Genomic DNA, 22,632 nt, shown 5'->3' on the forward strand with positions numbered 1-22,632 from the left:
ATTATTATTTTGGGTACAATTTTGCCCTTCTGTTTGGGAATTTGCAAGTTCGTTAGCTCCAATAATTAACTGCATCAAAGGCAAAAAAAAAAAAAAAAAAAAAAAAAAAAAAAAAAAGCTCTGGCACCACAAGTTGGTTGCAAGTCTACAGAAAAAATTTACTGATAACAGCCAGCCGCCACCTAAAAGCCTCAACTGGTGTTTAAGCTCTAGGCATACAGAGCATTAACAACAACGAGCATCTTTACAGGACCCAAAGCAGAGCCAAAAAAAAATTGATTAAACACATACCGGGTTTGGTTGAAAGTAGGTGAATATTCACTTAATTTATGATCACATCTATCTAGATCCACTAGCCCTTGATTTTGAGAATTGTAGATCACATCTAGCAGAAATGCAGATCCAGTAGCACTTCCTTCCAGCCCTTCATTATACCAAACATTCATCTAGAACACAGACATGCATGCAAATTGAGCTTGATCTTCTCTAACCAGTCCAGGCGAAAAAAGAGAATATTAGGCCATGCTTTCACAAATGCAACAAAAGAATCAAACTGTGCGATATCAACTATATTCAATTTTCGTAATAAACTTTTAAACAGCTACACATGTACTCGAAGCAACTCAACAGGTTAATACCAACTCAGTAGTAATATAATTTTTTATCCAATGAAATTATATAAATCACTTAATATCTTTTTTTTTTTTCTAGGCCACTTAATACCAGCTACCGCTCAAAAATTATATATGGTCACTGCATAAACATAAACGACAATCGAGACATCCCCCCACCAAAAACTAAAAGGCCTCTCCTAAATGTGTTGTTACCGTACACAACAATGATGAATAATATGTAATCAGAAAAAAAAAAAAAAAAAAAAAAAAAAAAAAAAAAAAAAATCTAGACATAGATTTACATGGTTCGACAATGTGCCTACGTCCACAGGAGTGCGGCTATATTCAATAAGGATTTAGGGTTACAGCACAATTTTGATTGATTAAACTCAAGTTTTAATTAATAGAGGTATGAAGACAAAAAATTTTGATTAAAGAAAATTTGGATTACAAAAATTTACAAGTCTTCATCACCATCACCCTCAACAGCTATATCGGATGTGGGCTCGGAAATCGAGTGCAGAGGAGAGAGACCAACCTCCCAGGGGCTAGCAGCAAACTCGCCCCATTCTGGAACATCCGGGAAATGATCCACTCCCATCTGTTCGAGCTCGTGGATCGCCTCGTCCGGAATACCCAAAAGGGCGTGACTCACAGTTTCGGGACAGAAGTTGAAACACTGAGGATTGAGAACCAAAGTCCTATAGTTCTCAAAACCCCAAATGAAGCCGCGAGCCCAACCTAGATCCCGAAGCCAGGGCACGAGAGAAAGCTGCTTCAAGTACCGCTTTGCCTTAGCCTTATAGTGATGATACTTCTTGTGAAGTCTTTTATATCGGCTCTCGGCATCCTTCTGCAGCTCGGTTGCAACTTTCTGCTCGGCCACAGCTTTTTCCTTCGCGGAATTGGCAGTGTTCAACTCCGACTCTAGCATTTTCCCTCGGGCCTGAGACGATCCAAGCTCCGCAGCCAAATTATCCTTGGCTTCCCCTACTTTGGTCAACTCAACCAACGCCTCACACATAAGTGTCTTGACCTTGGAAGCACGATCCTCCAATGCCTCTCGCTGCCTTTGGCCCTCCGCTATCTCTTGGTCCCGGGCCTGGAGTAAGTTCTGCAATCGCTCCACTTCAGGCTCCAGCCCTTTCAGCCGAGAGACTTCGTAGTTAAGGCTTCGGATTTTGGCCCGCATATCGGCCACCTCCTGTGGATAAGTGCTCATGTGACTTTGGAAGTTCCGGTACAAAGCGGCCAATTTGACTATGAACTAAAACATCAAGAAAAATATTAGTAAAAAAAAAAAAATAGAAGTACGAAAGGAAAAGAACAAATCGTACCGAGAACTGATGATGGACTATCAGATCGGCGAATCTCTCGGGAGTAGTCCTCCCGGCATCCTGAACGAAATCTTCAGGAACAATCGCGAAGATAGCCTCCAAAGGGCATCCTAGCAAATCGTCCCTAAGAGACCTGATCGGGACCTTCCTCTCGGAAACTCCCGCTCCGACAGTCAGCGGAGTAGAACCGAAGGGACCCGCTCCCTCAGAAGTAGACGAATTTGAAGATGGCACGGCCTGCTGTGAAGACGGGAGAACAGGCGGACGATCCTCGGCTTGAGCGGGAGCCAAGGAGTGTGGAAGAGAACCCGACTGAGTCGCCAGAAGTGGAGGAGATCTCGGCCCTTCTTCATTTGAGGGGATGGGAGCTCCAGACTCCACATGCCTAGAAGCTGTAACCGGGCTCGGAGGGGGAGAATTAGTTTGATACTCACGATCCGAGGCTTTAGGCTTTACTCTCCGGCGGTAACGGTGGCGTTTCTTGACTCCATCAGCCTTCACATCCAAAGCAAACACATTACCGATCAATAAAATCCAAAATTACAGATTATGTAACCATAAACAGCGTTTCTACACCCAAAAAATCCAAATAGTTTCGCTAGCCTCGGCTCATTGAGTTTCTACAATCCTCACGCTCTAGAAAATGAAAGATTATGGAAACCAGAGAAACGCCCATTCAAAAACAATTTCTCAATTTATTCACTACAAAGAAAGCATCTATGCATACACATAAATCGAACACTATAATGGGACTGACAGCATGAGTTCGATTTTACTATTTCACAAAATGCCACAATTTCCCTCTTCGTTTTTTTTTTCACTACAATTCGTGATCATGTACGCATACAACGCAATAAGAAAGTCAATTTCTAAGGATCATCTTCGAAAATTTGAGGGTACAAATAGACAATGCTTATACAGCAATGCTCTACAATTTTCCTTTCACTTCCTTCTGACATTTAAACCCATGCTCCTCCACATTCAAATTCTGCAATTTCATTCGTTCTGTTTCCAAACCCAGCAACTCATACAAAACCAAGAACACAAAACCAACTCTAGCTAGCCCTAATGGCATACATATATGATATTAAAAACAAGTGCGCCCAATTTGTTTCCAAATAAAAAATGGAAATAAATAAACACAGAATTAAACAGTGAAACTAAACCCTAAGAGCAACTGTATCAAGCTAGCTAATTCAAACTTTATTCCAAAATTTGGAGAATACCTTCAAAAACTATGCTGCATCGAGCTCTTTATTATTTCTCTAATTTATCTCTTGTCAGATTCCCACTACAAGTCTAGCTCACAAATTGTATTTTCTATTGAGTTTTTTAACATTTTTTTTTTCCGTTTGCACCCAAAATCAATAAAAAATAATTTCTAATTAAAATGGAGAAATATTTAAAGAGCTTAACGTAAAAAAAAAAACATTTTAAAAGTAACAGATAAAATAAAAAGTAGATTATTTTGTTAAAATTTGGAAAAAAAATTAAGAATTCGATACTTATGCTCTTTCCCCCAAATCCCTTGAATTACAGACATGAACACAAATGGAGAATCACAAAAATACGAAATCTAAAACACATATTACACAGAGAGAGAAGAAGAAGAAGAAAAGAGACCTTAGTGGCGAGCTGCTTTCTGGGGGCCTTTCCTCCTTTGGATTTGCGGGCGGTTTGCTTGGTACGGGCCATTATGAGTCTAAGACTTACCTGTTGTTAGTGCGAATCTATAAGATTTGAGGGAAGGAACCACTAGGGTTTTCAGTTTCTTTATAAATTTCCTGAGACCAGACGAACTAATTCCCGAGTTCAGAAATATCACTTTTGTAGGTAGACGCGCGGTTAAGGCGGTTTAAGAATTACAAAATCGACGGCGACTATCACAACTCTGTCACCGTTTACATCCCATCCCGCTTAGGAATTTTTTTTATTATTATTATTTTAACTAAAAAAAATATATCATTTTTTTTTTCTAATTTTTATACCACTTTTTTAAATAACTTACGGCTCGATCAGTCTCGATCAAAAGGAGTGAAAGATAGAATGAAAAAAATATATAGTTTTTTACATTTGGTGAGTATTATAGCACCTTGTTTGAAAAAATTATCATTAATTCCCAAAATTCATACAAGCCCGCGACTAGGCCCATTTGGTCCATCAAGCCTAGCAAAGAGTCACATTTCGTCAAAGGCCCACGAAGATCTGAGTAGTCTTAAATGCCTCGAATAGTGTATGCCTCGAATAGTGGACACCTCGAATGCTGCTTAGAAAATCTTATGAATATCCCTCGGTTACCAGGACCAATGATGAATACAGCTGATGAGCCTCGGAACATCACTGTTCCGAGAATAAAAGAAAAATTCATACGAAAAGCCCATATCCAGATGGTTCGGGGACCAGATTTCTCAGGACTACCACAAGGTGATTGGGATGGAATATGCTAAGATCCTTATACCGAAATTATCGCAAAGAATTATGGGAAGATCTTGTCCATAATCCTTGGAAAGGCGCTAGAAGGTCTAATCCTGAAAATACCGGGATTACCTCTTATCTCACACGATATGAGATAAAAGATCTGTTTGAACTCAGCAAATTAAAGAGTTATCATATTCGAACAGAACTCCCCAAGGGATAAGATCTAATCTCACACGCTCGGTCTGGGATTAGAATCATAATTGAATTCTAATCAAAACATTCTCAATGTACCAAAACTACATGCCTATAACTAGGCCACTAGGCATCGGAATGTGACCCGTCAGCATACCCGACAAGCTCATTTATTTAATCTTTTTGTCTTGTAGGTGATGAAGATGGAGCATTTTCACCCAAATTTACATTTCAACTAGCTAAAATAACATTTAACTTGTCAGTTGTTAGTTGTCAATGCTTTGATAGGTTAATCTCCCCTTTTTCGACTAATAATAAATATAGTAACATTTGAAGAGCATTAAGATCACTAGTATTTGACTAACCAAATTTTTTTAACCAAAATTTGGTCAGAACCCATAAAGATTAATCAACATTGGACTCATCAGTGCTACAATATATTTTGGAGTTGCTATAGTTTTAGATAAATGTAGTTAGCACTGTATAAAAACCAAATAATTTTGCCCAATTTTTTTATTCATTGTCGATCTCTCTCTCCCCTTGGCTAGGTACATAAGCACAGCGGCATAAATGCGGTGACAGCAAGCATGGCGGGACAATTTTTTGGCTGTTTCTTTGATGACTCTTTGATTTGTCTTGCCTTGGTGGTTGTTGGGGGCCTTGGGGCTAATTTTGTGTAGGTGTTGAGGTGGGTTTTGTAGGTTGATGGTGTTTGGATAGTTTGATTCAGCTGTGCAGGGCGATTTAATAGGTTATTTTATAATGAAAATAACCTATGAAATTTGAGACTATCTTTTCTTTTCTTTTTCTGTTCATACTATTGTTTTTAAACTTGAAAAGTTACAAAATAAGGATAAAAATTTTCAAAAAAGATTAAAAGATTATAAATTTATTTAAAAATAATTGAATAACGTTATATATTACCATTGTCCCCCCAAAATTACTATTAAATTTACGATAAATCATTATTAAATTTTAATTCAATTTTAATTTTAAGAGTTACATTAATTTAAAAAAAATAATAATAATAATCCAACAAAAATAATAAGACAAAAAAAAAAGAAAAAAAAAACATAAAAATGATATGCTGCATCAAACCTTGCAAGGAGAAATGGGGGGGAAGAGAAAAAGAGAGGTACAGTTTTTCTCTTAGGGCATTTTTTTTTTCCCCCTTTAATTGGGAGGTCATATATTCTCCATAACTTTCTTCTCCATTTCCTTACGGCCCATTCGCGAGAATTGATTAATTCGATGAAAGACTAAAATGGATAAATCAGTGGGCACATTGAAAACAAAAAGGCTGAAAATGTTAATTCCATTATAACTCCTAAAAGCAGATTACGAGTGCAGCATTACATCTATTGCTCGAAAGTTAAAAAGTAAACACTTTCTTCATAGAAACCAGAGATTCCATTTCCTATACATAAGAGAGACGACTAGACTTTTTTTAACACCTATTTAGCAGCAGCCTTCCTGGCCCTCTTGGCGGCAGGGGACTTGATGGACTTGGGCTTAGCAGGGGTCGACTTCTTGGGCTTTTTAGGCGCAGGCCCAACCTTCTTAGTACTCGCCTTCCTCTTCGGCGCCTTTTTAGCGGCGGCCTCCGGCTTCTTCGCCACCGCCTCGGGCTTTTTCGCCGCTGCCTTGGCCTTCGGAGCGGCCTTGGTAGTCAGCTTGGGCTTGGCCTTGGTAGTCTGCTTGGACTTGGCCTGGGGCTTGGGCTTTTTCTCTGCGTTTGTGGGCTTTGCGACCGTGACCTTCTTGCCAGCCTCGGAAAGCTTGTACGAGGCCTTGATCTTGATGAGCTTTCCTCTAGCGGCCGAATTCTTCAATTGCAGACCCAATATCTTCTTGTAGTTTGATGGAAGCTCGAGCTTGTGCTTCTCTTCCATGTACTTGGCGATTGCGTACGGGCTCGACCCGCTCTTCTCGTCCAGGGCCAATAGAGCCTCCTTGATCATCTGCAAAAATCAACAAAATAATTTGAATTCCGCTCTAGAACTTCCCTAATTCAAGTTTTCAGACCTAAGAATGCAAGCGATTCAAAAAAAAAATTCAGATCTAACAATGAAAATCAAAATTCACATGAGTACAAAAGAAGCTTCCAGAATCAACATGACAAACTCAAAATTCAATTATACATATTATCGACGATTTGGTAAGCGAAAATACCTGGAAGTACGGAGGATGAGCAGCGATTTTGGGCTGTTTGGGCTTCTTCTCTTTGGGGGCCTTGGGCTTCTTCTCCTTGACAGGCTTCTCGGTCTTCTGCTTGGGCACGACGGCGGCAAGTGCCTCCGGAGCCGGTTGCTCTACGGCCGGGGCTACAACTTCGGTGGCCGACATTACGAATCACAGAAACGAAAATTTATTTCGCACACAAATCCTGAGAATACGACTTTACTCTGACGCCATTTAGAAATGGCTCTCTGGGTATGTATAGCGAGGGAGCGATCCGTGTGGGAGCCAGCCTCTGCTTCTGATTGGTCCGTTTGGGGTCACGCGGATCGCCAGCTGTGTGCATGGAGAGTTCTGGAACATACACGTGGAGGAATATCTGAGCGTTGGGTTTTTTTTGGGGGGAGAGGGGGTAGTGGGTCAAATGGGAGACAGGTGTGCTGAATGGGGATAGGAATTCCAGCTTGTATTATCTTTTTGTTTTCCTTCTCCATGGTGTGCGAGGAGAGTGTGTTTTCTGATTGAGTTTGTGACTGATTTTCTTTGGATTGGTATGGAATTTCAAGATGAATTTTTTTTTCAGATTAAGGCTGAGAAACCAGGGATTATAATGTGGGTTGAATGGAGTAAAATGGTTAGCAATTGGGTGTGATATAAAGGAATGAAACCAAAACAGTTTTCCATATACAATCCAAAGTTTATTGCATAGCAAAATAATGAGAAAACATTAGGGTAATAAAAGTTAGATACATTTTCTCCAATATGAATATGTATGTGTGCATATACACTCTATCAAGATTGATGAATGAGTTTTTAGTTGATTTTTTTTTTTTTTTTTTTTTTTATAAAAGTAATTCCATTAAAGCATGTGGTCTTTAATATGCTCTCTTTAAAAGTGACTCGCCCTCCAAAAATCTTGATACGGTATACTATTGTGATTATTCATATTCATTTATGTGTGACGTCTAATATTACCTGGGAATGGGGATAAAGATGTATTTATATGTATATTCGTACATTTCTTAACACAGCTCGTTTTAAAGTCGTAATAGTCATATACTTATCAGAACTCCGCAGTTAAGCGCGCTTCTACAAAAGTAATATTGAATAGTCATACTTCCCGTGCGAATTAAACACACTGCTTTTTGAAACTAGTGAGAATAATGATATTCATGACCCACGGTGCTTTCAAAATAAGGTGCATACTGCAAAGCGAATGTTCAATGCATATCGAATTTTACGGTTCTTAGAAATTACACGGGTGAGTAGGAAATAAGAATTCATATATAATGTTATTTTGTTAATAACAAATTCTAGTTATCATGCTATAGATTTAAAAGGGACAAAAAGGATCCGTTTGAATTTGTGATAGCAATACTTGCAATTTAAAAATGCAATTTTTAAAAACGTTGTTAAACATTTGGTAAACTAGCGATTTGGCCTTTAAAATCGCGGTTTTAGCTTTTAAAATCGTGCATTTTTAAAAAGCTCATTTCCTTGTATTTTTTATGTTTTCAAGCTATAAATGTTTAAAAACAAACTCCCAAATGATACACATTCTGCAATTTTAAACACTTTTGACATGTGAAATCGCAAAGCCAAACATATTGAAGTTTTCCTTCATATTGGGTTGAAAAAAATTTCTTCAATATAATCTATTAAATTTATCCTTATTTTTTGAACACATCAACTTTTTTTTCTTTTTTTTTTTTGATAGATAGACTGAATCAAATTTTATATATATAAAAGAACTCCAACCAAGTTTGAGTAAATTTTTTCATTTAGCCGTTTTGCCTAAAAAGAGTCCTATTTTTGTTCCCACAAAATTGATGTGGCTTTTAAAATCACTATTGAATTTTTGATATATCACTCATGAATTTTGATTCAATAGTAATTTTAAGAGCCTCAGTAATTTTAGGGGATAAAAAAAAGGAAAAAAAAAAAAAAAAAAATGATGTGTAGCATTATTAAAAAAGAAGAGTGACAGTCGTTTCCAGATTTCTTAATTTGTTGGCAAGCTGCTGCGGGGCCATAACGTGTCCACTCCGTAGATCTGAGTGGCCTCTGGGTCTGGGCCAAGCATGGGACAAATTGGCAAGGCACATCAATGTAGATTTTGACGAGAAAGATGCAGTGCACGATGAAGGACGAATTATTACAAAGGAATGCTTTTTTTTTTTCTTTTTTTTTTTTTTTTGGATAAGTTCTTAATTTTGTGAGAAAAGAGAGAAGGAACTGGATTGAGTAGGACCAACGAGATTTGGTCATTTTCTTGAGGGGATGGTTAGGCTTAATAGTGATTCGCTCACCCTAGATTCAATCCAAGGCCAAAGAAGACCACATCGTGCTCCACAAGAACAGCACCCTCAAGCATCGCATCACCTTGCCCAACATCCTTGGTGGTAGGTGATAATAGTTTAAATATGCATATTTTATCTATTAAAGTAAACATTATTATACCTTATTATGATTTAATTTTTATATTTTATAATTAATTGTAAAATTTTGTTTAATTATTGATCTTAAACTTAAATGATATATTAATTCAAGAGATTGTATTTTTGTAAGAAATACAAAAGAAACAAAAGAGAAAAGAAAAGAAGACAAATAAGAATTGTAAGCCATCAGCTTATAAGAAAAAGAAGACTGGGCACCATACTCAACGCCTTAAGGGCAGTTGAGCCACCCCCAACGCGAACCTTCTTTTAAAAAAATAAAATAAAATAAAATTATACTTTTATACTTTTATTTTTTGTAATTTATTAAGAATAAACTTGTAATTACATAATGATCCCATTAAAAAAAAATGGTCAGAATTCATATGGAAGGACTTTAAAAACCTCATAGTTATTTGGCACAACCTAAAACCATAACAATCAATTTAATAATTTTTCCATAATTGTTTTTTAATAATTTTCTGCTATACTATATGTTCTAAAACCATAACAATCAATTTAATAATTTTTCCATAATTGTTTTTTAATAATTTTCTGCTATACTATATGTTCTTGTAGTTTTGCAATTTGCCCGAGGTGGAATGAATCAAAAAAGCATAGTTAAGAAGACTTCTTCTTATATATGTGCATAATGTCGAGGGTGACTCATGTTTTCTACAATCATCTAAAAGATCGACTTAAATTAAAAGGGTTAAATACACCTTTGGTCCCTGAGTTTTGACAACTTTATATTTTAATCCCTGAGTTTCAATTCACATTATAAATGATATCTTAATTTTGAAAAAAAAAAAAAAAAATCAAATTAGTACCTCAGTTAAGTTTTCCGTCTAGAAACTAACAGTTCGCCACGTGTCAACCTCTGAGGTCGACACGTGGCACTATATAAAAAAAGGGATAATTGCATTGTTGGTCCCTGTGGTATACTATAATTATTTTTCACTCCTTATGGTTTAAAAAGTTCATGGGAGGTCCTCGTGGTATGCAATAATTACAAATCGATCCCTGGCGTCAAATTCTGTTAAAATTTTTAATAAATTCCGTCAAATGCCACGTCAGCGACATGTGTTCATCTTAATAAAAAAATATAAATTTATTAAAAAATAAATAAAAATACTTATTTTTAAAAAAAAAAAATCAAAAAAAAAAAAAAAAAAAAAAAAAAAGCTCAAAGGGGTGGCCCAGCCGGGGGTGGCCATCGGGCCACCCCCTGTGGTTTGGGGGTGGCCGCGCGCCACCCCCTGCGGCCACCCCCAGTGGCTGGGGGCGGCCAGGCCAGCCCTTTGAGCTTTCTTCTTTTTTTTTTTTCTTTTGAAATTTTTTTTTTTAAAAAAAAAGTATTTTTATTTATTTTTTAATAAATTTATATTTTTTATTACGATAGACACGTGTCGCCATCTTGTTGGCAACACGTGTCACTGACGTGGCATTTGACGAAATCTGTCAAAAATTTTAACAGAATTTGACGCTAGGGATCAATTTGTAATTATTGCATATCACGAGGACCTCCCATGAACTTTTTAAACCATAGGGAGTAAAAAATAATTATAGCATACCACAGGGACCAACTGTGCAATTATTCCATAAAAAAAATTAAAAACCTTTAAAAATTAATTAAAAAATACAAAAATTTAAAAAATAAAAAATTGAAAGCCACCCCCTGGTTTTTTATTTTTAATTTTTTAATATTTTTAAATTTTAATATTTTTTAATTAATTTTTAATGATTTTTCATTTTTCATTTTTTTTATATAGTGCCACATGTTAACCTTTGAGGTTGACACATGGCGAACCATTAGTTTTTGGATTAAAAACTTAACTGGAGTACTAATTTGATCTTTTTTCTAAAATTGAAATAATATATGTGATACGAATTGAAACTCAGAAATTAAAAAATAAAATTATCAAAACTCAGGGACCAAAAAAGATGTTTAACCCTAAATTAATAGACGATCAATCAAGATAATTAATTTAGTTGAAAAAAAAAAAAAAAAAAGCCGCAATTGTTGTTAACGTGTATTCACATGTAAGATTTCTTGGCAACTCAGTAACTCAACCTCCTTAATTGCTTAATTGGGCCTCGTGCAATGACTGCCACCATAGAGTATGGCAGGCCAGAACATGCCTGTTACGGCCTAAACAGGTGATATGTCTTGTAATTGGACATTTCTAACTAATTGAGTGCATGCACAATTGAGGGCAATTTTGATTATGTAAATTTCCATTTTCCCCCAAATAGGTTCGGAATAAATCCCTCCAACCCAATCTATCACGTTAATATATGTCTTTAGAGCTGGTGAAAATCACATGCTCTAAAAATGTGTCAATTTTAATAAACCAAGTTGGAAGAAAACTTTGTCCTCAAATATGCATTTTTAAGTAGAGACCTCTGTGTGTTGCGGCTCAAATGAGCAACTAATACATAAAAAATAAAAAAAATAAAAACAATGCTTAGGACAAAAAAATACCATGCAACTATGCAAGTTCAATAGTAGAAATTAGGAAACCAACTATGAATGATTAAATCAAATTCTAAATCAATGGAATTCTTCAGATTAAATCAATTTTTTTTTTAATACCAAGATAGAAGCAATACATGATGCTAGTTAAACTATCGTGTTTTTACATACCACTGACCCAGCTCTTTGAGGAGCCAATGCTGGTAAAATTCAGAGCTGCTAGGCCACCCAAAATATTTCCTTTTTTTGAAACAAAATGAAGAAATAACGAGAAAACTCTACAAGTAGTTACCATGACCATCTCGAAACTTTGCATCAATCAGAAAAGGTATAACCTAGGCTGGAGGACATGACTTGAATAAGAGACACTTTGTAGCCAACATACCATACGTTTGCAAGATGTCATAAATGCATCAGTCTAAATACCTGGAATATGTAGCCAAGTAGCCACTCTTAATTCTACAGTACCAGGCAAGGAGGTACCAGCATTCTTGCACAGCTGTGGACCCTTTGATGTCAAGCATCTACTTAAACAAACATAATAATTATGGAAAAGCCAACTTTAAGAAGTTACAAATTCATGTTTTAAAATCCTTTCAAAGAGCTTAACAAGATTATAAATGGAATATACCAATATTCAGGAAAAAAAAAACAATAAAAAGAAAAAATACCTTAGCCTTTTTTATTCTATCAATGCTAAATTCTACATGATTCGGGCTTTTTCCTCAACAATGCTTTGATAAAGTATTTGGGACTGGTAAGTAGACAAGATGAGGAGGAAAAAGTTGGGGAAATAATTATTTCTAGATACTAGAAGCATCAAGATATGGAGACAAAAAAAGATCCTAATAATCAATAGCTATATTTGTAATTTTGGGATGATGACTCATTAATTGAAAATTTGAAATAAGATTTTTTTTTTTTTTTTTTTTTTTTTTTTTTTTGTAAAGTCCACCAACAGTGAAGCGCTAAAAATACTTGGTTGTGTTTCAGATGGTGGATATTCATTGTGAAATTGGCATCTGAAATATTTTATGTTAATCCACCGAAAGCAAAATATTAAAATATTTTGAAACAACCATGCCAAAATAACCCTAATCATACTCCAGATATTGGTAATTTATAAATGAAGATTTAGAAAGGCAACAACCTAGTGTTAGTGAATGAAGCAAATTAGAAACCAAAGCATAGTCATGGAAGGGGGAGATCTATATGCATTTCTCATCTCATTTTTTGCATCAAGCGGCCAATGATATACCTCAGTCCATTACCATGATATGATCGTAACATCCAACGTCTCTGTTTCCAACAGACCCTAAAATTACCACCTAAAAAGGATGTAACAGTCATAACGTCCGACGCCTCTGTTTCCAATAGTAACCAACCCTAAGTCCATTAACAACATTCAATACAATCATAACCTCTAAAACCACAAACACAAAGCTATTATACTTCATAAAAATTCAGACTATCAAAACCAATTAGCTCACTACTGCTGATTCAGTTGCGAACCGAAAGAGTACATTCAAGATCCTGTCCTCAATTCACAAAGGAACAGAGAAATAGCACATATACCACCACCAGAAATGTTAACACTCTAGAAAAGCAATTCAACCATCTTAACTTCAAGCAGCATGTCTTTTCATATCAAACTTCAATTTGGCGACGGAAACCGATATTGTCTCTACATTATTACTCCCCAGTATCTTAGTGAAAATCGAAATTGGGATTTAATTGAACCTTAATAACCATCACCTGGAAACACAGATTTGTCTCACCAAAAAAACAAAATGGACTACAAGTCATAACCACGCCAAATTATATCACTCAAGTGGAAATACCATAGAGCTCTCCCATGGAAAACATGTGATATTGAACTTGATCAAGTTCTATATGTCATAGATCTGTCACTCACCCACTTGTGGTATACCTATGGAGGCATCAAAACAAAATGTGTTTTGAAATCTTGATTCCACAAAGGGGAAACACCAGTTTTTCAGATTAAATGCATGATGCCTCAATTCGACAATAAATAAGAACAAAATCTTGTCTGATCCATAAATACTTCCAACAAAATTGCAAGTTCCAGAATTTTGTCAAAATAATATAACTCTCTGTCATGCATGCAAGTTTTGAAACCTTTTCCTCTCCAGAAAAACATTCAATGCATTCTCCAAAAAGCCTCCATCCTCATTTAAAAAGTTTAACCTCAGCACCTCCACCAAAGGAAAATGTAAAACCTAAATCTGAAACTCTTTGACTTTGACTTCAAGTAAATTTCCCAAAGCATCAAGATTGTATCATCAACAAAGCAATCAAATTTTTGCACTTTAACACAACAGCCCATATCAGAAATCCTCAAGATTTTGATACCTAAGGCTAAAGGGGCAGGTCCGTCCAGTCTCCAACAGAAGAAAATACATCAATCAATTCTTAGTCAAGGTCTTTAGGACACAACCTAAACTATAAGCATCAAGACCCAAGATATTCTACCAAAGACTTCATAGAGAGTAAACTAAAGAGTAAAGAGAGGTGAAGGACTAGGAGGAAAGTAGTATGAAGACACGCAGAGAATATATAATGCTACTTCAACTTTTCTGATGCAGGCAGGAGCACGATTAGACAGCATCATTCTCTTTCTAGCAGCAAGTCACTTGTTCATCACTTATGAAGTGTATCCCGCATCTCCAAGCCCACCTAAAACAATTATGCACCTCAGAAAAATTAATAGAAGAGAATTCACAATAATGGACTAGAAATTTGCAATTGAAAGCATTGTATTACCAATGATTCCTAGAATCTAATAGTAATAGCCACTGCCATATGGGCGGTCACTCCCATAGAAAGATGAATATGGACCTCCACCATACTGCAACAGGAAATTGATAATGAAATATTATTGATATGTCAATGTACAAGTGAAATTAAATAAAATGATAGGGATTTCTCACATCAGGGCCATAATAATCACGGGGGTAGGTACTGCTGCCAGCTCCATAAGTATCTGGAACATAAAGTCAGTTAAATGATCCATCTGATGTAAAGAATATGCCAAGATAAAGAAAAGAAAAATTGAATGACAAACATAAAAATCATACCACGATAGCTGTTTGCATGAAAAGCCGATGTATCAGTGTAATCCAAACGCGGGCGAAACCTACTAGGCTCCATATAATCAGGATCATGGTCCTAAAACCCAGAAGCATTATGTCAACAAGTAAAGATACTATAGAAGTCAGTAAAGATTATGAAAACACACAATTTAAATTAAAATAAATGAAGCCAAAAAGACAAATAAGAACACACAGTCATATAAAACGGGCGCTTCATCCCATGTGCATCATCCTCGTAAAAAAAAGGGTCATCAAAGTGCCTTCCAATGAAAGGTCTGTCAAAGTGTCCCTCCGGAGAATATGGTTGCCTCCTAGAATGAAAATGCATCCCACGGCCTCTATCAGGAGCATCATGCCAGGGTCGATCAAGATTAGGTCTTGACGGGGCAGCAACCGCACGTCCCGCACCAGATGCATAATTACCACCTCTAAATGAATCCCTTCTTCCCCCTGCTTTTGTAGAAGAAGAATAATTTATTATAAACTAACAAGACAGCTATTTATAAGATGTGCATCTTCTTCTTTTTATGTTGGTGAGAGAGAGAGAATGCTTGTCTAAATACAAGACAGTAAGCTCAACAGATAACCTCGTCCAGTAAATTGCCTCCCATGAAACTCAGTATATGGATTATCATATTTATTCGGAAAACCCATTCTACCAGTTTGACCACGTCCACCTTGATAGAAACCCCTATTCCGTTGGAAATTTGCACGGTGAAAGGGCTGTCCTCCCCGCCCAAACCCTCTTCCTGTAGGCAACAGGAAGCTAAATGAGAAAAAAAAAAAAAAAAAAAAAGAAAGCCACTTTACATTATAGTTATACAAAATTCAAATTCTCACAAGTAAACAAACTACCAAAATTTGATGTTGCTCCACCATTGCCATGGCCGATTCGAAATCCACCACACATTCCACCCTTCACAGCCTGTGTTTTGGGCAAAGGATTTGAAAGCCTTGCTTTCACTTTCATCTAGCAGTTCATATGACAACAATATAATGAACTTAATTAGTAATACAACAATAAGAGTTTAAAGATAAATTATGTCAAATATTACTATTCTTGTGCACCATGCACCTGCATATACACAGACGTGTATGCCTGAGTGATAAAAGCCTTGCAGAGAACAACATTGTAATAAAATCTAAGCTAAAAATATTTTTTGTGTGTGTGTGGATGTATACTTCCATGTATATATGTATGTTCTGTATGAATGTATAGATCAATTCATTTTAAGAACATTACAACACCCACCCACCACCCTCCTTTTCTGTGGTCTGTTTTTAAACCATGCAGTCAACTGTCATATTGTTCCAATGTGCCCGTCCCTGATCAATCCCTGATGTATCATGGTTTTTTTTTTTTAAGGTGTACACATAATTGAGAGAAAAAATAAACAAGAAAACAAATACTTCAAATAAGAAATACCTTCCCATCACCCAGTTGTGAATTGTTTATACCAGCAATACAAGCAACAGCGGCTTCATGGGTAGAGAAATCAACAAATCCAAAATCCTTTCTCTTGGCTGTTGACATATTCCGGGCCAGGACAATCCGTGCAATCTCCCCGTAACCTTTAAGCTGCTCTCTAACATGGTCTTCATCCCAGTGAGGTGGAAGCCCATCAAGAAAGATTGACTTCACTTGGGCCATGACTGCTGGGTCAGGCTCACGTAAAGGTTCAGCAAAAGCTACTTTGGCAGTTCTCTCAGGATGGCCAAAAACAACATCAGGCTTTTGAAGCCTCTTGTAAGCAAGCATGGCCTCTGCATGGCAAGAGAACTCAAGGAATGCAAAACCCCGGCTCAATCCCTCATGTTGAACATCTGCAACAAGAGTGATGTTTTCAACACCTTCCACATCATATTCTTTCAACTTCTGTTTGATCTGTCATTGAATTTAGTATCAAGAATCAGTACAAAAGCTAAGAAATAAAATAATTAAATACTAATTCTTTGATACCTACAGCTTCCTTTGTCCATGTATTGCAGATATTACCCAGAAACAACGAGTCATTGTCCTCACTGGGTGCAGTTCCGCACCGCTTTCCATGAATCTGTAGACAATAAGAAATTAGAATGAAAAGTGTAAATGTGCAAAACAAAAAGTATGAATAGTTACATACAACAGGGTTCTTCATTTCTGACAAAGCCCGCTTTGCATGCTCCTTATTAGCAAACTTCACGAATGCATACCCCTTATTCTTATTAGTAGATGGATCCTTGTGCAACCTAACTTCAACTACCTCTCCAATCCTCTCAAAGACCTTTCTCACATCTTCCTCCTCCGCATCCCGATCCAACCCACCAACAAATATCTCATGCTCTTTTTTAATCTTGCGCTCCTTAGCAACAGCCGTTAATTCCCTGCATTCTTCTTCCAATGCCTCCGAATATTCAGCAGGCTCCTCTGGATCATAGTCAGCAGGCTCCTCTGGATCATCCTCAGCAAGCTCGTCTTCCCCATGTTCACCAAGGTCCACTCTATCACCATAATCTTCCATTGCCTCATCACTCCCAAACTCCTTCACAGATTGAGCATCTTCTCCACGGAAGTCCTCTATGACATTTTCTCCCATGTTAACAGGCTCAACATTGGGTTCCTCCTTATTTTCAACATCTCTTGTATCCTCCTCTTTTTCCTCCATAACTTCCTCTCTGTCCTTTGCACCATCGGTTTCCTCATCCTCAACTGATTCTGCAACCTCTACAACAACAGGCTCCTCTCGCCTCAAAGAATCTCCAACATTTGCAATAGCAGCTATTTGCACTTCCATTGCACTTTCTTCCTTCTTTGCAGATTCACCAACATTTTCAGCAACTGGCTCGTCCACTTCCACAGCGCTTTCAACAACAGTTTCCTCCACTTCCATAACAGTTCCTACCTTCCTTGCAGAATCTCCGGCGTTTTCAACAACAGGCTCCCCCACTTCCGTCACGGTTTCTTCATTCTTCCCAGATTCTCCAACATTTTCAACCGCGGCTTCCTCTACATCCTCCTTCTCCCGGGATTCTTCAACTTTAGCCTTCACAGATTCCCCAGATTTGGGTGTCTGCATTGTAACACCTTTTACCGAAGTGGGTGTCTTTGTTCTTCCAGACCTCTTCACCACCCTTTTTATCACCTTGACAACTTTTGTGCCTGGTGTCACCTGGGCAACACCACCTGGTGCTTTGGGCTCCTCGGATACTAGTTCAAAACAATGTAAGCTAAGAATGCAGCCCATAAATTAAATATTACGATTTCAGTAGTGACATAAGAATGCCAACAAATACATACACACACAAATTTACTTCCTTTTCTTTCTCGTAAATATCCCAAGAAACCCAATTTGCGTTTGGTTCCGCTCAATTAAACCTTATTGGCCTATTTGATCAGCTGATTTCTTTTAGTGAAACCAACAACCACTATAACACTAACGAACTCCACTTTATATTTGTTTCAGGACTCCAAACAGGACTTTCACCGGGAAACTAAACCAGTACTCAAACAAACAATTAATCAACTAAACTAATTAACAGAGTTTGACAATTACCTAATGACTGTTGGGGTTTCGAATCGGAACCCGCGCTCGGTGGGGTCGCGGCATCGTTCTTGTTCACCGGCTTCGCTTTGGTGGCGGAAGGGCGCTTCGTCTCGGCCGATTTTGGAGTATCCGAAACCGCGGTCGATTTCGGAGTATCCGAAACCGCAGCCGAATCGGGAGGATTCGGAGACGTTTTGGACGCCGATTTCCTCGGCGGCGGCGTTTTCTTCGCGGTCGCCGGTTTTGGCGAATCCTTATTACGAGTTCTCATGCTGGTACACGGCGATCGGAGCGTGAACTCGTTCTCGGATTGAAGCTTGAAACCTGGACAAGGTTTTGTTGGAGAGGAGCTTATAGGGAGTTGATATGCGATAACGCAAAACTACGTAGTTTGGAACTTTGGATGGGTAGCGTCGACGATGGGCCTATGGCTATTTTTCTAAAGGCAAGAAACCAAAGCCAGGGTCCTTGAGGTTTAGCGGACATGGGCCTATGGCTATTTTTTCGGGACACGACGGCCTGCATTATTAGATTTCATTTTCTTTTTTCTTTTTTCTTTTCACCGGTATTATCCTAAGCACTGTGATTTGTTTCAAGAGGATATACTCTTTTATTTTTATTTTTATTTTTATTTTTATTTTTATTTTTATTTTTTTGAACGGTAGAATATCACAACTTTATTAATATCAAAATCAAACAACTTGATCCTCAAAACAAAAGGATCTAGGAAAAAACTTCTCCCTACAAACAATATGTGAAATACACAAAGAAATATCCTCAAGCCAGCACCTGTCTTTAGGGGTGTTCAAACGGGGCGGTTGTAACCGCTTTAAAACCGCTAACCGCTTAAAACCGCTAACCGCTAACCGCTTATAAAAGCGGTTATAACCGCCTAGCGGAGGCGGTTAGCGGTTATAGGGTTTTAAAAGCGGTTATAAATAACCGCTAACCGCTTATATATATATATATATTAAAAAAAAAAAAAAAACTGACCTGAGTAGAGGGGCGTCGTTTTGGGCATTGCTGAATGCCCAAAACGACGCCGTTTTGGTAATATATATAAACCATATTTTCTGAGGTTTAGGTTTCCATTTTCCATTCCCATTTCATTCTTGTTGTCGCCGACGCCGTCTCTCTCGTCTCTGCCCTCTCATCTCTGCCCTCTCGTCTCTCTCGGACGTTCGGTCCTTCACTCACTGCTTTCACGGTTCCCGCGGCCTTCATTTCACAGTTCAGCCGTCGTCGCCCGTCGACTCCACACCGATCGTTCGTCCGTCGACTCCTTCCGTCCGACTGAGCGACACCAGGGTATATCCCTCTCTCTAGTCTCTGATTATCTACGCAGCTATGCTCTCTCTTTTGTGTATATTTTAGAGGAAATAAGAGTTGTTATCTTGATGGGTTTTCGGCTTATGTTAGTGTTTAGAAATGGTGTTTCAGAAATGTCAACTCCCATTGTAAAAGAGGCTCAGCATTTTCAAATTTTAGTTTGAACTTGATATAAATAAGTTTCAGCCTTGTCTGAATATGGTCGTTGAAAACTAGTCTTCAGTTCTGACTTATGAGGGAGCATACTTATTTTGTGTTTCTGTTGTTATATTAGTCATTTGTGTGTGTGTGGTGGTGGTGGGGGTGGAGTGGGGGAGGGATTAACTGAGTTGATTCGGTCGTCCTTGTGTGTGTGGACTTTTTGTTGGTTGCCAGATTGTTGCTCCCGATGATTGAACTTGATATAAATAAGTTTCAGCCTTGTCTGAATGTGATTGTTGAAAACTAGTCTTCTGTACAAAAAATGGCCCAAAACAGGTGTAAATCTGGCCAAAAATTGGTGTAAAAATAGCCCAAAACCGATTTTAACCCGGCCCAAAACCGATTTTCAAAAGCGGTTTCAAACCGCCGGTTATAACCGCTAACCGGCGGTTATAAAAATAACCGCCTCCGCCCAGGCGGTTAGCGGTTGCGGTTGGTAAAATAAAAATAACCGCTAGGCGGTTAGCGGTTAGCGGTTTTAGCCAATAACTGCCGATTATAACCGCTTGTACACCCCTACCTGTCTTCCTTTCAAGTTAAAATATGTTTTGCCATCACATGTGCCGCCATGTTAGCTTCTCTGTGAACATGCACAAGCTCTGCTGACCTTAAAAAATGAATCTCTGAGCTAATGCTCTCCATAAAATGGTCGCTCTTTGAAAGATGAGGAGGCTTCGATTTTATTTCCGCAACAACCTATGCAGCATCACCCTCAAACATAACCTCAAAAAAGCCTACTTTCTTACAAAATTGTACTGCCCAAAGAGCAGCCATTGCCTCTGCCGTTTTAGGATCGACCTCCACACGCTTCACCACACTTCTAGCACCCAAAAAATATCCCTGGAAATCTCGAGCTACTATCCCCAGACCCAAACAGCCTTCCTTAGAATCAACAGCCGCATCCCAATTTACTTTAACTACCCCTACCGGGGGAGATTGCCAAGGTTACTGTTTAGGAGACAATATGATACTTGAGGGGCTGGATCCTCCTGAACCTCCTAACTATTGCAGCTCTTAAATTCCTCCAAAGAGACCATTGCTTCAGTTAAAACGTCATCCGAGTGCCGAAAAGTTCCATAAAAAACCAGAGAATTTTCGTCTAAGCCAAATTTTTCGAGCAGTCACTGCCATTAAGTCCAAAGTGTCTGGGTCAAACCACAGTAAGCTATCCTCAAATAGCTCAACAAACATAGTACCCTCACTCCTACATTTTTGGAAGCTGGACTTGCCACTACAAAAAACAAAAAAAAAAAAGAAAAAAAAAAAGAAAAAAAAAAAAAGCAAATTCTGGACGGTATAAAACAGTCCAGAAATGCAGAAAAACCGTCTGGAATCAATTCCAGACGGTTTTTTCAGACGATTTTAAACCGTCTAGGATATAATGTCGCTAAATAAATTTCTGGACGGTTTGGGCAAAACCGTCCGGAATTCCATACGGTTTGACCCAAACCGTCCAAAAGCAGTTCTGGACGGTTTGGGCAAAACCATCCAGAAAATTCTGGACGGTTTTGCCCAAAACCGTCTAGACTTCATTTTTTTTTATAAAAAAAAAAAATTTCCTGTTTCAATTTATTTCCTTTTGTTTTATATATTAATATCATTAATTAATATCCATTATTTCTCTCGTTGGTTTTTTTTTTTTCATCGCCGGCATGCTCTGGTTTTTTTCAACTTCCTCTGGTGCCTTCTCCTATCTGCCTTCTCCGGCATGCTCTGGTTTTTTTTCATCACCGCACATGTGGTTTTTACACGACATATGCCAAAGCACTTCGACTTGACAAATTTTTTCTCAATCGTTCGTATCCAGCCCTTCGTAGTTCGTACTGGAGTGTCGAGACCAACTACAAATCCCTTCAAGTTCAACATTACGACCCAAAATTTGAAAACCCTAATTTCGACCATTTCGCTATGGACCCGGAGATCGCGAAGACCCAGGAAGAGCGAAGGTGTATGGAGCAACAACTGGCTTCCTTGACCTCCGTCACCTTCGACACCGACCTATACGGCGGCAACCACCGCGACGCCTACGTCACGTCCATCCCCATCAACGAGGATGACGAGAACATCGATACCATGGACAATGAGGTCGCCGGTGATTTCGGAGAGCACTGCTCCACTGCGATGCAGAGAGTCGCCAAGACCGTGGACGCATATCTGGGCGAGATCGCCACCTAGTGAGAAGGATCAGAGAGACGAGAGAGAGAAGAGAGATTTGGGGAGAAGAGAGTTTTGGGGGAAGAAGAAGACTGAGAGATCAGAGAGAGAGAGAGATGGTTCTGATTTTGGTTGGGAAATAAATCTGACGGACGTAGTGAAATAAGAGGTATCACGCGGATTGATGACATGGCGTGGGAAAAAAAAATTCCAGACGGTTTGGTAAAAACCGTCTATAAAATTCCAAACGGTTTTAACTAAACCGTCTGGAAATAAAATTTACCGATGGTTTTAAAAAAAAAACCGCCCATAAATTTATAGACGGTTTTTATAAAACCGTCTGGAATTTTATAGACGGTTTAATCAAACCGTCCATAATAAATTTTTTCCAGACGGTTTCAAAAAAACCGTCTGCAAATTTTATTTTCTAGACGGTTTTAGAAACCATATAGAAAAAAACCGTCCATAAATGTCTTTATTTTGTAGTGTGCAACCGCCCCAAATATCTTGGGCAGCTGGCCAAAGCACATGTAGCACAGTCTCATTCTCCCTACCACAACAAAGACAAAGAGCATTATCAATTACCTTCCTTTTTACTAAATTAACTCGGGTAGGAAGCAGATTATGGCAGGCTCACCACATAAACATCTTCATTGGCCTA

At 38.1% G+C, this 22,632-nt stretch overlaps 3 protein-coding genes across 3 annotated transcripts; all 3 read right to left on the reverse strand.

The window, feature by feature from the left end:
• Positions 1 to 1,026: 1,026 nt before the first annotated feature.
• On the reverse strand, positions 1,027 to 3,795 carry LOC133852029 (uncharacterized). Its single transcript, XM_062288693.1, has 3 exons — positions 3,575 to 3,795; positions 1,952 to 2,446; positions 1,027 to 1,881 (listed from the first exon to the last, which is right to left on the reverse strand). Exons 1-3 carry the CDS (start codon positions 3,644 to 3,646, stop codon positions 1,072 to 1,074), a joined length of 1,377 nt encoding a protein of 458 aa, XP_062144677.1. The 5' UTR covers positions 3,647 to 3,795; the 3' UTR covers positions 1,027 to 1,071.
• A 2,064-nt stretch (positions 3,796 to 5,859) lies between these two features.
• On the reverse strand, positions 5,860 to 6,982 carry LOC133851916 (histone H1). Its single transcript, XM_062288543.1, has 2 exons — positions 6,734 to 6,982; positions 5,860 to 6,522 (listed from the first exon to the last, which is right to left on the reverse strand). Exons 1-2 carry the CDS (start codon positions 6,905 to 6,907, stop codon positions 6,016 to 6,018), a joined length of 681 nt encoding a protein of 226 aa, XP_062144527.1. The 5' UTR covers positions 6,908 to 6,982; the 3' UTR covers positions 5,860 to 6,015.
• Positions 6,983 to 13,911: 6,929 nt separating this feature from the next.
• On the reverse strand, positions 13,912 to 18,658 carry LOC133850991 (uncharacterized). The gene is made up of 11 exons (XM_062287278.1): positions 18,297 to 18,658; positions 16,887 to 17,950; positions 16,728 to 16,817; positions 16,190 to 16,648; positions 15,619 to 15,733; positions 15,351 to 15,512; positions 14,957 to 15,213; positions 14,749 to 14,839; positions 14,602 to 14,654; positions 14,435 to 14,519; positions 13,912 to 14,347 (listed from the first exon to the last, which is right to left on the reverse strand). Exons 1-10 carry the CDS (start codon positions 18,556 to 18,558, stop codon positions 14,451 to 14,453), a joined length of 2,622 nt encoding a protein of 873 aa, XP_062143262.1. The 5' UTR covers positions 18,559 to 18,658; the 3' UTR covers positions 13,912 to 14,347; positions 14,435 to 14,450.
• Between the last annotated feature and the right edge of the window lie 3,974 nt (positions 18,659 to 22,632).

The sequence above is a fragment of the Alnus glutinosa genome, chromosome 12 (genome assembly GCF_958979055.1).
Source record: "Alnus glutinosa chromosome 12, dhAlnGlut1.1, whole genome shotgun sequence".
In the NCBI taxonomy this organism is placed as follows: Eukaryota; Viridiplantae; Streptophyta; class Magnoliopsida; order Fagales; family Betulaceae; genus Alnus; species Alnus glutinosa.